This window comes from Musa acuminata, chromosome BXJ2-8, assembly GCF_036884655.1.
Source record: "Musa acuminata AAA Group cultivar baxijiao chromosome BXJ2-8, Cavendish_Baxijiao_AAA, whole genome shotgun sequence".
NCBI classification, from domain to species: domain Eukaryota; kingdom Viridiplantae; phylum Streptophyta; class Magnoliopsida; order Zingiberales; family Musaceae; genus Musa; species Musa acuminata.
This window is the reverse complement of record NC_088345.1, coordinates 10,986,671-11,003,103: the sequence shown is the minus strand read 5'-3', so window position 1 is coordinate 11,003,103 and position 16,433 is coordinate 10,986,671. Positions and strand designations below refer to the sequence as shown.

The 16,433-nt window shown below is 40.7% G+C and overlaps 2 protein-coding genes, 1 long non-coding RNA gene, 2 other non-coding genes and 2 pseudogenes across 12 annotated transcripts; 5 read left to right on the top strand and 2 right to left on the bottom strand.

Moving 5' to 3' along the window:
- Positions 1-1,345: 1,345 nt before the first annotated feature.
- On the bottom strand, positions 1,346-3,445 carry LOC135619172 (uncharacterized). Of its 8 annotated transcripts, none has more exons than XM_065120913.1 (7): positions 3,202-3,445; positions 2,484-3,102; positions 2,251-2,373; positions 2,095-2,169; positions 1,949-2,014; positions 1,683-1,721; positions 1,346-1,605 (listed from the first exon to the last, which is right to left on the bottom strand). In XM_065120913.1, exons 1-7 carry the CDS (start codon positions 3,423-3,425, stop codon positions 1,438-1,440), a joined length of 1,314 nt encoding a protein of 437 aa, XP_064976985.1. In that variant the 5' UTR covers positions 3,426-3,445; the 3' UTR covers positions 1,346-1,437. The 8 variants fall into 8 exon arrangements, with proteins under 8 accessions (XP_064976985.1, XP_064976987.1, XP_064976986.1 ...); XM_065120915.1 differs by having other exon boundaries at positions 2,095-2,163; XM_065120914.1 differs by having other exon boundaries at positions 2,484-3,099.
- A 7,508-nt stretch (positions 3,446-10,953) lies between these two features.
- LOC135619171 (uncharacterized) lies at positions 10,954-12,768 on the top strand. Its single transcript, XR_010489329.1, has 2 exons — positions 10,954-11,102; positions 12,499-12,768. It is a non-coding gene; the product is annotated as an uncharacterized LOC135619171 (long non-coding RNA).
- LOC135621351 (small nucleolar RNA Z103) lies at positions 11,201-11,312 on the top strand (annotated as a pseudogene).
- LOC135621349 (small nucleolar RNA Z103) lies at positions 11,403-11,502 on the top strand. The gene has a single exon (XR_010490514.1). It is a non-coding gene; the product is annotated as a small nucleolar RNA Z103 (small nucleolar RNA).
- Positions 11,794-11,902, top strand: LOC135621352 (small nucleolar RNA Z103; annotated as a pseudogene).
- Positions 11,985-12,084, top strand: LOC135621350 (small nucleolar RNA Z103). The gene has a single exon (XR_010490515.1). It is a non-coding gene; the product is annotated as a small nucleolar RNA Z103 (small nucleolar RNA).
- A 1,402-nt stretch (positions 12,769-14,170) lies between the features above and the next one.
- On the bottom strand, positions 14,171-15,555 carry LOC135619170 (late embryogenesis abundant protein At5g17165-like). The gene is made up of 2 exons (XM_065120912.1): positions 15,340-15,555; positions 14,171-14,648 (listed from the first exon to the last, which is right to left on the bottom strand). Exons 1-2 carry the CDS (start codon positions 15,438-15,440, stop codon positions 14,381-14,383), a joined length of 369 nt encoding a protein of 122 aa, XP_064976984.1. The 5' UTR covers positions 15,441-15,555; the 3' UTR covers positions 14,171-14,380.
- Between the last annotated feature and the right edge of the window lie 878 nt (positions 15,556-16,433).

Below are 16,433 nucleotides of genomic sequence, written 5' to 3'. Positions count from 1 at the left end.
GGTCCATACAAATCTTTGCAATACAAGAGATCTTCCATTCTTGGTTTCCAAATCATCCAATTATTTCCATTCAAACTAATCATACGAGAAATATTACTGGCCTCCATGTTCAAATACAAAAATTAAATCACCAAAACCCCACTCTGATACCAGGGGATATAAACAGGAATAACCTTTGTATAGGAACAAATACTAGAAGACCAAAATACGCAGCGGAATAAAATGAAAACACAATCAAACAGAACACCAAGATATACGTGGAAAACCCCTTCAATGTGAAGGGTAAAAACCACGGAGCAAACTAGAGATAATCCACTATGAGAATAATGAATGTACAAATCTCAATCTCTTGCCCAAAACCCTAGCAACAACCACAAGAGAATAACTGGGATACAAGGATCACGTCACTACCCACAATATCTAAAACCTCCCAAGTAATCACAGCAAGAGCCTACTGTAGATTTGATCTAACCTGAGATGAGAACACTACTAGATGATTGAGAACAGTCTCTCTGCGTTGTCCTTGTCTTCTTCCCTTTCTTTCTCTTCCTTTTTTTGTCTTGTTCTCCTTCTTCTCTTTGGAATCTCGTGGCTGCAAAGATCTGCCTCGTTGCTGCCTTTTTATAGCTTTAATCTACCTCTAAAATGCAGCCACCACACCTCCCTAATCTTAATTAGGGTTAGGTTAAAAGGGGGTGTGGGCTGTGGACTGATAAAATCCACATGGGTGGGCCATCAGTCAAACACATATGCGATAAGCATCCAGGGACATCAAAGAGAGGCAACAAATCGTGTTTGTGATGGTGGCATTGTAGGGAAGAAAAAAAAAGATTGTTAATAAATAATAAAAAAATATTTTATTATTTTTAAGGATTGTGAATAGCAAACTTCTTAATATATTCTAATTTGATATAATCATGACGTTGGCCGTAAACCAGTTAACTATGTATATAATGTTTCCAGTAAGGCGAGTTTGTAGCTAATGCATCATTAATTACTGTTAACACAACGTAGATATGAAGAAAGTTACATTGTTTTTGTGTTACCAAACATAAACATTACATCTCTATGCACCTGTATTCTATTTAACATTTGCCATTGATTTGTTGGGTATGTTAGATTGATTTGTGTGGATGATTTATGTTTGTAAAAAATATAATTTGTGCAACCCTTTATATGTGAGTAAAATTAATTGGAAAAATCATACGATACCATTTTCTCATTTTTCACGAAAGAATTGAAGTTAAAATATACGAGAAATTACTCAATTATAATGTTTTTAAATAGCATTACCGTATATTTTCGTGGTATTAAACAAAACAATACAGCAACAATTCCATCAAAATAATAACAACTGGTAGAAACATTTATGTTGTCGGACAATTACATGTCGTTGACAGAATTGGTGATCTAAAGATCTACGCAAGAAGGCTCTAACTAGTAGAAACAACTTCTGTATGTTGGCATCCAGTAATCTGGTCTGCTATTGTCTGTATGATCTTGAGAGATGGATGAAATAGGAACCAAGCAAAGCCCTTTACTCCTCAGATCAACTTTTGCCTGAGCCTTTACCTTCCTCTCCAATTGTCCCCATGAATTGTGATCCTGCGAAGGGCAGATACAGATCATGTAGCAGTCCATTTGCCACTGTAAGAAATAGATAAGGAAAGATCTTGAAGTACCTTGCTAGCACTTGACTTCATGTATGGATCACTTAGCAACTGCATGGTTAGGACAAGAATTATCGTCAATTAATTGGTGATTACTAATACAGAGATTGAGATTGAGAAATCTTGAGCAAAAGGTTGAGGTCGAGTGACTTAAACCTCAATTTTGGTCTCTGATGCAACATATTCTTGTTAATCAAGACAAAACTGATGAAGCAGTAAAGTTATAGGAATGATAATAGAACTTTTCCTCCCAGAAGACGAGAAGTTTATGGTGTTACCTGTACTTGCTCTTGTAGACTTTTGATACAAAATATGGTTTCCATGAGCACAGATGCTTGATCTGTCTGACAAATTCGCAAAAGAGAGTGTTGGATGACCTCATGCTTTTCTATCTGATCACGAAGAACATGGTGGAATCGGTTACCTTCCCGAATGGCGATACAATTTGCTGTAGAGCACTGATTCTTTCAGCTGCCATCCTTGCCTTGGGCACCTGCAGCTGTTTCCGACAAGAATACATTATCTCCCTGTGCTATATATTCCAAGAAACAGTATGATAAATGCGTATCTTTAACCTAACCTTAGCAGGTGAAACCATCGAGCTATCATACTTGGATTTCTTGAGGAGTGTCTCTGTACTCTCTTCATCAGATCTTTGCTTCTTTCCTTCAACTGTTCCGGTATTCCTGCTATTTCCCCTTATCTGCAATAAGAAATGAGCTTTTACTTCTTAGCAGAAACAATTACATGTAATGTTTTGAGGGTTTTGTGTCTGTAAACGAGAAAGAGAGAGCGAGAGAGTGAGAGAGTTACTGATGATCTTTCATATGCTTGCTTATTGCCACAACACAAATCTGAGCCTTTTACACGAGGCTTTGACGCTGGTAACTCCATTCCAGCTTGCTTGCCTAAGCATCCACCAAAGGGGACTTGGTCTGACGGACTTCTTCGGTTAAACCATGAAGCCTCTGCCATTCCACCGCAGAACTCATGGTTGAGACCTGTTTGGTGACTCCGTGGCTTCACGTTGTGATCATAATAGCTTCTACTGCTTTCTCCTACAACTGCGTCGACAGTAAACGACGGTGAAACCGGGATTTCATGCGTAACGTGAGAAGTATCAGACGCCAAGTGATCGATCAACATCGAAGCAGAGATATAGCCATTGCACGTTGATGGTGCAAGATGATGCTCGAGCTGTGGGTTCGAAGGAGCGAGAGACCAGTTGTTAGCGAAATCTGGCTGCATGATGCTTCCCAAGGAGTGAAGAGAGAATGGATGCAATTCCCTGCAGCTGTCCATCTTCTTGGAGTTAGCGCATGCAGGTTCGAACACATCTGCTGTTAGCCTTCGTGAGCTCAGCACTTCAAGGAAGCTCTCCCCATCATCCACCTCCCCAGCATCTTCTACGTCTCTGCAACATCGACACCTACTTTCAGAGGACGAGTTTGGTTCGCTTATGTACTCAGAGGGAAAGATCTATAGATCACCATGAGTAGCAATTATGTATGGCGTCTTCCGTAACACTTACAGCAGGACATGGCTCCACATGTGGCGGTTCTCCGCTGGCTCTCCTGAAACATCACCAGACGAGGAGTCCATGCTGAGGGCTGAGTGGCTGGAAGCATCAGCGAACGATGCAGCGGCGGCAGCGTTGGAGCAGCACTGGGTGATGGCGGTCCGAGAGAAGGGGTTGGGGTGGATCTCCCACCGGTCGTTGGGCACCGTCGAGAGTTCGAGGCCTTGTTGAGCCATGGCGTCGTAATAGTGAGCTTTGCTTTGGCTTCTGCTGCAGACTCGTGGATATATAAGGAGAGCACAGCCGATGGCATGACATCAGCGTGAGATGGAGAGAGAGAGAGAGAGAGAGAGAGAGAGAGATGGGAGACAGCAAAGCGTACTCAACTCGTGTCGTTTCTTCCCACTTGGGTTGTGGGCAATTATTATGGCGTTAGCCCCACTCGCCACGCAACATGAAAGTGTAGTTCAATTGTGTGACACAGTTAATTAATGGCTTTAATGGCTGTTAATTAACCTTTGACTGGTGCAATCGAAAGACTCTTCTTCCGTTTTCCCCCGAAACCGTGCGTGCATGCTTATGTTCGATAATGAAGTTTACAAGGTTGAGACCATTTATTCTCAGTTCCTGATCTCTTTGTAAGGAACCATATCACGAGCGAGTGGAAAGCACCGAGGACAAGCTTGGTGGTGGTGGTGGTGGTGAAGCTGAGATGTCAAGGGTGCCATCGATCGCTCTCAGTACTGCTCTCTTCCACAACTTCCCCAGCCGCGTGAGTGCAGCTGCGCATGAGAAGTGAAGTGGGAAAAGAAATGGACATGCAGAGTCTATAGAAGAAGGTAAGTATAGTGCAAGTGACGTGATAGCAGATGGAAACAGTGCAATTTGAGAGTGCTGTCCATAGCAGCAAAACCAATGCTCCAATGAGGGGAAACAAACAACAAAACTAGGGTTTAAGCTTGACAAGATGACCAACAAATTCAACTAAATCTGATCACAGCAATCTCGTTCAACTGGTCTCTGATGTTTACTGCTGTGGAAGACATGCCTGAATCTCTCATAAGCAACACCACCATCAATCAATATACAGTAAATTTAATGCTTAGAACCACAAGAGGAGATTTTAGAGCCGATCGATCAAACATATGGATTGGTGTGACGCTTCTTCTTCTTTTGAGAGGCTGGCTTAAGAAATGGAAGTGGTTTTAGCAGGATGGTGGAGGCTCCCCGACTCAGCTGTGACACCTACTTCCACTACAGCTCACGCCATCTTCATCCACATTCATCAGTGTGTGCCCTAAAGGAATTGGAAAAGATAAAGCCATTGCTAGCTCTCATAATCACATTAGTTTAACGCAAGCTAAGCCTTGGGGATGAGAATGAGATTAGTGTGTGCCCTTAATTATGTCCTGCAAAGACATTCTATAAAGTAAACAAAGGGTATGTTGTGATATGGATGTCAATCCACAACTCTCTCTCTCTCTCTCTCTCTCTCTTAAGTTAGACTGTTATTGTGTTAGCACAGGTGGCAATATCATCCTCTTCCTAATACAACATCTGCCTCTGTCCATGTCAGACATGCCGAAGCTGTGTCTTTGCAGGATAAACAACACACAACCTCTCACTATCACAGCATTCTTTCAATACATTAAGGCCAATCATCACAACCAAAGCGCAGTGAGGCCATTATCTCCCCCTTAGTGGAATCCTTTGGTGAATCAAAAGCTCGGGGAGTTTCGACCTCCTCCATAGGTGGACAACACAACACAACACCTCTTCTTGTTTATAGCAGCACGAGACGAAGGTGGACGGAAGGTCCTTCCACAACTATGTATATATATAAAGAGACACCTGCCATCAAAGAAATCTTCGTCTAACCCACGCTGACTATATAGTCTTTATACGTACATATAGGTAGATAGGAGAGGGTTGTTTATATTGTGCACCTCTATCTTTCTAAAGCCTGATCAAAGCTGAAATGTGAAGGCCTGCCTACCTTCCACTAGGGTTGGTGGGAGTGGGCTGTGTCTGTGGGTTTTGATGGTGACGGTCATGGATTCCATATGTGTGTGTACGAATTGTTGGTGAAGGAGGTTTAACAGGTGGATGAGATGATGAGGGAGAGGGGGTTGTGATGGAAGACCGATGGGTTTGTCAACGGGGATGGTGAAGAATTCCGAGGGCAAGAAGTCAAAACAGGACGAGTGAGTTCGAGGATCGAAGGCTGTGCCATTGATTGAATCAACCATGCCGTAGTTGGAGGAAGATGAGCGTGTAATGTCTTCTGAGCTGTTCGATCTCTATCACCTTCACGTCATCCATCGTTAGAGCGTCTAATGTCTTCTGAGCTGTTCCCTCAATCATCTCCTACCTTAGAAGAACTGCTATGAAATGTCGGACACACACTATTAATAATAATATATAATATTTCAAAATAAGATTTCGGTGATTTGTGCTTTATTGTATTACCAAAGTTTCAAACATCAAAACATGCCTGATGATATTTCTTTTGAATCACAAAAAGCTCTAATCGGCATCCTATTGCAAAAAATAAAAATAAAAATAAACCCATTTTTTAGATTTTTTTAATTTTTTTTATTTTAATAATTTACTAGTAATATTATAATCACACATGTTTTTGAAAGAAGCCTATTTTTCTAGAAGAAAATTTTATTCTTTATTTTTTTATAGGATAGGTTGAGGTTTTGTGAATACTAGTGGATATGAGTGGAAGACCCAAGGAACTAGTCGACTTCCCTCACAAGTCCCTAAAGTGTGTGCAATAAAGTCATTATCATTAATACAAGGATCCATATAGATTTTACTTTTCGTATAATTTAATTGAAGGCTAAAAACTATACCAAAGTCATTTAAATAGTAGCTAGGTTCCTTACTGAAGTTGAATCATTTTTAAGAAAGATAAGTAAATCATCTGTAAAAGTTATGTGTCATATATGAATAAAACTAGCATTGGGTACCTTAATACTGTCATTAGAGACTGCTTGTTTTAATATACAACTGAGTCCTTCCATTGCAATAGTAAAAAAATATGGAGAGAGTGGATCACATTGTTGGATGTCATTCGTGCTCTAAAAAAAAGGTCAATAGGTGAGCTATTGAAGAGTATAAAAAACTTTGGAGTTTTCAAGCGACATTGAATCCAATTAACCCATTGTTGAGGGAAGTTAATACTGATGAGTATCTTGTAGATAAATTTCCTATTAACTGAATCATAAATTAATTTTAAAACATAATTTTGTCCCTTTTGTTTTTGAGTGCATATCCTTGACCAAATCATTAGCAAGAAGAATGTTATAATGTATACTTCTCCCTTCGATGAAAGCAGCCTGATTAGGACTAATAATCCTATGTATTACCTTTTGCATTCTGTTTGACAACACTTTGGAGATGATCTTGTAAATAAAGTTGCATAATGATATGGGTCGATAGTTCTCTAGTGAATCAACCCTTGCATTCTTAGGAATTAAAGAAATAAAAGTATAATTCATCTATCTAAGAATATGACTTAAAGAGAAAAAATATTGACAAACTTTAATCACATCATTACCAATAATAGACCATATAATTTGGTAAAATTCAGTGCAAATCCGTTTCGACTAGGGCTTTTGTGCTTCGGTGACTTAAAGACAACTCTTACAATTTTGTCATATATAATTGGGGTATTGAGGATCGAAATGGCACCCGAATCAAGCTTTCTAGTTGGCTCTACATAAATGTTATTAGGTTGCACCGCTTCATTGAGTAAGGAATAAAAAAATTACTCATTGTGTGCTTTAACCTCATCTAAATTCTTAATAAGATTATTATATTTGTCTTTACATTTTGTAATGTGGTTAACGAACCTTCGTGTAGTAATGGAAGCATAGAAAAATTTAGTATTTGAATCTCCTAGAGTAAGCCAATGCTGTCGAGACTTCTACTTTGCAAAACTTTCCTCCTGCATTAAGGTTTGCATAAAGTTATTTCTAGCTTCTATCTCTTTGTAGATAAGATTCTCATCACGGGGCTGAAGTTGCAGCTCATGTTGCATTGCTATTAGTTCCTTTCTGCAAAATTGAACCCGGGTGGTAATATTGCCAACGGTGTTTGTATTCCACTCCTTAAGTGCTACTTTATAGGCTTTGAGCTTTTAACATAAGATGTAAGGGGGCGAACCAAACATATTAACATTCCTAAGCTGATCTGATAACAAAAGGAACTGAGGATGAGTACTCGACATGTTAAAGAATCTAAAAGGTATCTTGCCTCTGAGTGTTGCTTTGTTATACACATTGAAGAATAATCAGAAAACAAGGGTGCATCATACTAAAAAAGTGAATCACGGTAAACTGTAAACCATTATTGATTAATCAGAAACCGATCGAGTCGAGCCATTATTTTTCTGTTAGCAACACATTGATTACTCCAGGAGAGCCCATTTCCACATATTTCATATCAATCAATGCAGTAGTATCGATGTAATCATTAAAACTTTGAAGTTGGCTTTCTAAAAGCTGTATACCCTCCACTTTTTCATTTATATACCAAACAATATTAAAGTCACCAAGAACAATCCAAGGTACATTAAGATAGTCATTTGCAATGTTACTCAGATCAATCCATAGTATATATATTTCTTGTATTCTATTTGAAGCATATATACCAATGAAATTGAATTGACAACCATTCTTTTTGTCCTCAACCTTAAGATGAATGAATTGATCAGTAGCATAAATAAACTAAGCATTAATAGAGTTAGGATATCATAAGACCCATATTCTATCAAAAGTTTTACTAGAGTCTAAACAGTTTTACGTCTGACCATATTAAATTCTTTTGAGCATAAACGCACGATTGCTTAGTTTTATTACCACAAGAATAGCAATATTGCATGCAGCATATTTGATTATTTTGTAGAGCTCCTGATATTTTTCAGGCTTATTAACTCCATGAACATTTCAGTAGATTATCTTCACCAGAAATAAAACAAATGGAAAAGGAAGTAAGGTATTCATCCTACGACTTTGAATGGATAGTACCATCCTTTTTCTTATCATTAGATTTTACATTTTCCTCCCGCACAATATCCTTACGGCTTTATTCCTATTTATCTACTTCATCCACACCTTATAAATATTTAAACTTTATACTTTGAGTCAAGTAGTTGGATAGTATGGCTTGTTGAGGCATGAGATAGTTAAGGCAGAATATCTTTGCTGACGAGGTTTGTTAGGGCTTGAGTTTGTTGAGACACAAAGTCCTGATTGGCGCGATGAGTAGATATTATAATTCTTGTTGTAGATGGAGCCGATAATATAGGAAGAGATGGAGTTCCTGACTTAATGCTTCTCCTGTCCACGAGTGTACACGAGTACCACACAAGTACCACACGAGTACCACGGGAAACTTCTATTATGGAAGACTCCAACATAACAGGAAGAGACGAAGTTCTTGATTTGTCATTCTGTCCCTAGTGCTGTCCTTGCGAGTTGCGAGTTGGAATGCTCAATCGTCTTTGTCACCACCAGTGCTACAACCATTAGAAGAGACTCGCCTTGTTGCTGAGGCGCCTAACGTGATCGGTAGACCTTAGTGATAGATTTCGAAGATTGCTGACAAGCTCCATTTGCATGGCCAAAAGATAACCAACTCTAACATCGTTGTGGCTTCAAAGAATATGAGATATGTACCTTACGGGTGTTCCCATCAAGATCACGATAAAATACCTCATTAGGAAGATCTTCGTTGGAAGAAACCAGTGCACATGCTCATGCAAATGCTAATCTCGTCTGCGTAGCTATTGCTTTGTCGATGTAGAGTGATTGTCCCAAAGTATTGCATAATTTTGTAATACCCATAAAGGAATAGACCGTAGATTGTCTAGCTCCAAACGTATATCAGGAGACCGACATCGTAGAATCATTAGGTGGCCGCAAATACTTCAAAACTCTTTGAGGATCCATTGCAAATCTTCTTCAGAGTATAGCTTGCAAAAAAAAAAAACCGTTCTTCAACTTGTGAAGATCAAATGTCGATATTCCATATGTAGTTTTGATAAATGAGACTAGTGAGAAATTGGATGTTTTTAAAACCTACCACATATCTAACGATTGCCATAAACAATGTCTTAATCAACTATGCAGAATCAACAGTCTGGTACACAGCAATATTCTTGTCAGCCTGAACTTCTAGAGCAAAGAAATCCAAGTTGAGATCCAGACTTCAACTGGAACCTCGAAGAGGTTAGTCAAAAATCGAGGGTCGCTGGAAAAGGAAGCTACGATCTAGAGCGTGACCTGCTTCGTCGAAGGAGCATCTGGCTGGAAAGAAGATAGGGGAGGATCAACTTGAGAGGTAAGGGCAGGGAGCCTCGCCGTCGAATCTACCCTGCCACCACCGTCGGACCATCGCTGCCATGTCCCTGCCGCGTTGGGAGGGCTGCACACTCGCCGCCCCCCAAAGAAACCATCCTCTATTCCACCGAGAAGACGAGGAGAGTGCAGAACTGCCGGCCCTCTTCTTCTCTGTTTCTCCGATGAGAAGGGGAAGATGGCGTTGGGGGCTTCGCGCAGAATCCATGTTTGTTGAGAAGAGGGGCTGCAGAGAGGGATCACAGCAAGTCGACGATCCCAACTTTCTCGTTGCAGTCACCGCCGCTGTCACCCAGCCCACCTCACCTTTGTTCCTCCTAATGAGAAGGGGAAGAAGGAGAGTAGAGGGCTGCATGCAGTAGCCACCCCCAAAGAAACCCTCCTCTATTCCACCGAGCAGAACAGGAGGATAGCAGGAGATGCGGAACCGCCGACCGCAGCAGAGCACCGCTGACCACGAGAAGGGTACCGTTACAACAACCTTCCTCCGATATCAGAGCAAGGGATGCAAAGAGGAGCGATCGTAACCCTCTCTCCGCTCCTCTATTCTCTAATATCTAAAATACCCTTAATCATTTATCCTTTTTTTTTTTCTATGAACAAGTCTATAGGATGAACCGATCCCATTACAGTATTTTCACACATTGTTATAGTATTTTTTTAATAATATTTAAATATAATTATAATATAGTAAAAAATAATGTTATAATATCTTCCTAATATTACGAAAAACAAAAATACTATATTACAATGTTTTCGTTGCTACGCAATAACAATTTTCTGCTATTGCTAATAACACTATAATATAATATAAAAATACTATAAATATATATTTTTATACTATTTATAAAAACACTATATTATAGTGTTTTTATACAATAGTATTATTGTAAACACTATGATATAGTATAAAAAATATTATAATCACACCTGATCATACTATGGGTCGATCGATAGAATATGGAATGAAAAAAGATATTTCAAACATAAAAAGCTTTTTTTTTCCTGGAATTCGTCCAAGAAAATATAATGAAATATTGATTTTATTTTATTATATTTTTCAGTCGTAATCTTTTATATGTGAGGCATCTGACTTAACTTTCAATGTCGTCGTTTCTTTTTTCAAAGACTGACAATAAAAAATTAATTGGAGCTTAATTATCTTAGTCTTAATTTTTAAAATGTAATTCTTCCTCTATAATTTAATCTATAGAATTTAAGTAATTAAAATTTTTACAGAGATAAAGTTGTAAATACGGATAAAACCCTAAAAGCCGTTGATCAGATTTGATTTGATCGGTTTCCTTCCTGCCGCCGCCTCCTGGGTCATAGGGTCTCATTTCGGAGCTACGACGTTGCGATATCCCAACCGTTGATCTCCTTCCTAATGGATATTAGGGTTTCTCGTTTCCTCGCTATAAGTAAGTCGCCTCCACGGCTTCTCTCCTCGGTGCCCAAAGCTCCTCTCTGATGGCGGGGGCTTCGGAGGCGACATATCTAGGGTTCGTGGTTTTGTAGGACTTTGAAGGCGAGATCTCGAAGGTTCGCGCCTCTTCTTTGTCGATGGATCCTACTTCACTTTCGTCCTTCTTTCTCGTTTTCCTTTTTCGGATTTGGAAGAGATCGGCGGAGGTGTTTCATGAGATGTGATGATCCTTTCCCCAAATGATCGACGATGAATACACTGCGCGTGTTTCTTTATCTACCCCTCATTTTTGAGGAGGAAGATTCAAGCCAGCGATTCTGATCTCCATCCCTCCATCGTCTTCTTCCCTTTCTTGTTTTTAAGATTCTCTGAATTTTTTTATGCTTGTCAGCCGTTGTTGATGCATTAATGGTCGTGGCGAGATGATGAGCCTTTCCCCAGATGATCGACTATGAACATACTGTGCGCTATTGTTTTCTCCTTCAAGGAGAAGATCAAGCCAGGTTTCTGATCTCCGCGATTGCCAACCAATCCAATGGCTGGCATGGTGCAATCGTTGATCTCCTTTCCGATGGCCATTTGGGTTTCTCGTTTCCTTTCTATAAGTAGCTCGCCTCCTCGTTTAAAGTTAAGGTTCCTCTCTCTTCGCGGAGGCTTCGTAGTCGAGATCTCTAGATTTCATGATCTTTTCGGCGTTAGATTCTCAGCGTTTGTGTTCATGTCTGTTGATAAATCCATGATTGGTTTCTTTCTTCTTTTTGTTTCATTTTCTTTTCCGATTTGGAAGAGACTGATGGAGGTGTTCTACGGGATGTGATGATCCTTTCCCCAAATGATCGACGGTGAATACACTGTGCATTTTTCTTTGTCTCCTCAGATTGGAGGAGGAAGATTCAAGCCAGCGGTTCTGATCTCCATCCTTCCATCTTCTATTTTCCTTTTTTTAGTTTTGTTGATTTCTGATGCTTTGTTGCCGTTGATGATACATCAATGGTCGCGGCGAGATGATGAGCCTTTCCCCAGATGATCGACTATGAACACACTGTGCGCTATTGTCTTCTCCCTTACGGAGAAGATCAAGCCAGGACTCTGATCTCCGCGATTGCTAATCCATTCAACGTCTGATAATTTGCAATTTTATGTTTGTGTTGAAAATATTTAATTAATATTGATACGAGAGTTCCATTATTATCTCTGTTTTTATCTGCGAAGAAAGTATTTTAATTTTTTTCTTTTACCGAAAACAAGAAGTCGATCTCCCAGTTTTTTTTAATATCCGAGAGGCAGAAAAAACGATTGGATGTATACTTTCCTAACCCACAGAAATATTTCAGTAATTCTACAGAGATATCTTCGTCTTCAAGAAAATAAGTAATATTTCAAAATTCATTTTGTAGCTCAATGTTTTTCAACATCAGAATTATCACTTTTTTTTAATTGCTTATCTGCTTTGGTACTTTCCGTTGTAATATCATCGGGTGATAATTGCAATGCAATTTTAAGCACATGTAGATAATTGATCTCAACGCCTTCGACGCCTCCAAACCTCTCGAATAGCGGAGCTTGGCGGCAGTGTAATCGCCCACGTTCCAATCCCAAGGGACCTTGTCGGAGCTGTAAGTTCTTGCCGAAGGTGGCTGCCAGCGTATATCGAATGCTTGACCCGAGACCTAGTTTCCACCGATGGATATCTTCCTCTAAAGCATGTTGAAATAATCCTCAAAGCAAGGATGCCTAAATAAATAAACATGTAAATCAAGAATGCCTAACGTTTCAAACTAATTCTAATTAGAATGTATAGTGCTGTCAAACTATGAGATCGAACGGAAAACAACTTTTGTAGATGAAGAGGGGGTAGCGGCTGGTTTCGTGGCCATCCTCGCCGGGAATTCGGCTAGCTCCTCCTGCAACTGAGCAGCCATTTCTCTCTCGACGCTTGGCCTTCTTGACGGGTTCCTCTGCTCGATCCCGTTCCTCGTGGTCCGTGGCGAGCCATCTCCGCTTGGCATCGACGGCAGAATCGTGGGCGAGATGCTTGAGATGGTTGTGTAGACGGGAGGCCTCGTCCTTCGCTACCTCGAAAGAGGCCTTGGAGTTGCTGCATCATCCCACCCGGCTTTTATACATGTCCTTAGTTCAGCAGAAAATGTACCCTTGGGATCATTATATGGGTAACGTTCCTACCCGAGGACGGAGGTCGGGATCATTCATCGATGTAGAAGTGTTGAGGGTAAGATGAGAGATACTTTTAGGATGTGTGATCCTCCTCTTAGTCCCAAAATCTTGTTGATAGTTGAATCAATTCGATTTGATTCGGAGTCGCGTCTAAGAAATCTTTATTGGTAGCAGTGAGAGTATTGAGTATACAATAATATCTAAGAAAACTTTGTTATATTAAATGGTCAATTTTTTATTTTTATTTTGAAGTTTTTCCAAAATGGATCCCTTTTTTTTTTTTTTTTTTCTAAAGAAGATCTTATTTTTCACAATTTCGAAATATCCTTTGACGAGGGAGTTATACTAACTAGTATTGGGTACACCCTATCGATGGTCACAGGGTGACAATATTAGCCTCGCATGTATAAAATTCACGCGTCACTTATATTATTTTTTATAAATTTGCAGTATTTTAAAAACCTTTATCAAAATATTATATGCTTATTTAAAAATGCTATAACAAACACAAATTGATTCAAGATTCAATAGAACTTCTCATATACAAAATATGATTTTAAAAAGTATGTTTGTTGGTCACTCTGTAGATCAATTTACCCTGAAGCTTGGTTTAAAAGAATAAACGAGAATTGTTATTGTGGCTTGTTGGAGATATTTTGTGGAATGTTTGACAAAAAATGAAAAATATGAGTATGCTTACGGAAAATAAAAAGCTAAAAATAGAGTGTTTTCCTGGAATTCGTCCTATATTAATTGTGATATATTTTGTCTTATGATAATTTTACTTGCTCGGTGCGGCGGGGTTTGCCAACATGAATGATTAATCCTATCGGTGCGGATCACAGAACGCATCGACTCCGTATTGGATCCGATGGCCGTAGTCCAAGCAAGCTTGTGTCGGCACAACGATCCAAGAGGCCTAATCCCTTAACCCACTAGCTCGGTGGGACTGCACCGTATGTACGACGATGGCAAGGCAGACAAACAGCGAATTATAGAAAGAGGAAAAGAAAGCAAATTGTGCAGCGATGGCAACGTAACATTAACGAAGTTTTCAGCAAGCCATTTACTAATACATCATCGCTAAAGCTAAAGCACGCCATACCGGAAAGCAAAACGACGATCGAAGCAGAGGCAAACAGGTTCTCCTACATGCATTCAACACACACACATACACCCGCTGCTTATTGCGTGATAGCTGATGCTACCGAGGCCGCGTTCAGGCGTGGGGCGTCTTGTCGACGTCCTCCAGGGGGCGGTACCACACGGTTTCGTCCAACGCCGACGGGCCGGCTGCCGTCTTCGCACCGCCGGCGGCTACGGAGGAGGCGCCAGTCTCGGCGGCGGGGCCGAAGACGCCGGTGGTGGGGTGGGGGCCCCAGTAGTACTTGTCTGCCTTGGCGTCGATCACATTATCCGGCACCGCGGTGGGTCCCACCGGCTCGTCCTCGTTCTTATCGTACGACGACGCGTGCACTCCCCTCTTCCTGCACCAAGCCAGAAGCGGACTTCTATAGCTGCATGCTGTTTCGGTGATGCAGCGGATCTTTTCCATAGTATTCAGACAAATAAGAAAAACTCCCCAATCGAGAGCCAAGATGCCACCATCAGCTAGCAAATCCCAACCGTACGAGACCTCCTCACCCGCTCACGTACCCGCTCCGGTGCCTCGAGGAAGCGGAGTAATGCGTGTCACGGTAGCAAGCGGGTTCCACCGGTACACCATGCGAGGGTAAGAAACCGGTTGGAACGAGATCAAGGGAAAAAAGAAGGGAGACGTCGATGACCTCGACGAACGTATCATACGGCTGATATCGCCTGGATCATCTCAGCGACACTCGCAACCAATAAGGACAGTCCTTCTTCCCATCTGGCGTGAGAGGATACGAAAGATGTGTCTACCACCCACCGAAGGATTTTTCCATGGTCGATAAATCAGTACTAGACAGCTCGTTAGAGATTAGAGATTCGGACCAAAAACCCCTGTTTTAAGCAACCGATTTTAATACTTGTCGCAAGAGATTCTTGTGTGAGGAGATGACCAAGAAATTGTTAAGAGTGGTTTACGATGAAGAAGAAGGTCCATGGTTTTCCCCCAAACAAGAGCATGTATCCCCGTGTTCGTAGGAGCAACATCAGATCGAGCAAGAAAAGAAGACAAAAAGAAGGGGGGCGAACCTGGAAGAAGCAACGGCGGGCGGCGCGGGATCCCGAGCGGCCCAGATCCGGTTCACGAATCGCTTCCCCAGGACTCCAGTGACTAACACTCGGGCTGCCATACAAAGAACGGATGAGACGGAGAAAGAAGGAAAGAAACCTCCGCGTGGAGAAAGCAGGAAAGAATGGTAACAGTCTATCCGAGAAGGGGAAAGGGAAAGGGAAAGGGAAAGGGAACGGACAACGGAGACGCGCTTCGTCGCACTCAACCCTTCCCCTTCTCGAATATTATATCCGTGGGACCCACGCCGCACCAACTGTCTCCTGACGGAGCCGTCTCCCAGCGAACGGCATTCTGCGAATATTCCGCTTGTTCGAGTGCTAACGCCGTCCGCCGGAGTGCGGGTGTCATAATCCACCGTGAGTTGAGTCGACTCGGGGCTGATGTGGCAATACGGAGTCATTTCTCCGTCGCTAATGACATGACGGGAGCCGATTTGACGGAATCCAAATCAACTCTGTCGACAATCACGACATTGCCCTCTGGCGCTAACAGCCAACGTCGAGTACTTCAAGATTCGTGCGTTTCTTCTCGAAAAAGAATATTCGGCATCGCGTGACTCTTATTCCAACGTGATGCCATTATCTCTGGGGTCATATGGCACTTTCACGGAAAGTCGTGCGTAAGTTGTCATTAAATAAAGAACATAATGGTTTTTTTTTTAATTTTTTATTTTTGTCAAATTTTAAGTGTTCTAAAAAAGTCTCAAATTTAAGTCTCCTAACGCTCCGACCTCTCCTCTTAGCGATCAACAAATTCTCACACTAGACACTATGAATTATATTATTATAATATATGACATGTGATAAGAATAGCTTAGAGGAAAAAGAATTAGATTTGCTCTCTAACGATTATATTTTTGTTAGTTGAATAATCATTTTTTATTTTACGAGCTAATTATATGTTATCCGTATGATTAGTTATCTTTAGTATTTTTATTTTTATATTTTTAAAAAATTATATTAGAATCCCTATATTTACAAAAATGAGATATTTAACCTCGTTTTTACTCATCTCATCGATTCTATTTATAAAAATACTGTACGTGCTTAGT

Excerpts from the sequence above, each read along its gene's own strand:
- LOC135619172 (XM_065120913.1), bottom strand. The coding sequence starts at position 3,425 with ATGGCTCAACAAGGCCTCGAACTCTCGACGGTGCCCAACGACCGGTGG. Across the intron at positions 2,374-2,483 it reads AAGCATATGAAAGATCATCA|ATAAGGGGAAATAGCAGGAA; the intron begins GTAACTCTCTCA and ends TTCTTATTGCAG. Across the intron at positions 2,015-2,094 it reads TTGTATCGCCATTCGGGAAG|ACAGATCAAGCATCTGTGCT; the intron begins GTAACCGATTCC and ends CGAATTTGTCAG.
- LOC135619170 (XM_065120912.1), bottom strand. The coding sequence starts at position 15,440 with ATGGCAGCCCGAGTGTTAGTCACTGGAGTCCTGGGGAAGCGATTCGTG. Across the intron at positions 14,649-15,339 it reads CCCGCCGTTGCTTCTTCCAG|GAAGAGGGGAGTGCACGCGT; the intron begins GTTCGCCCCCCT and ends GGCTTGGTGCAG.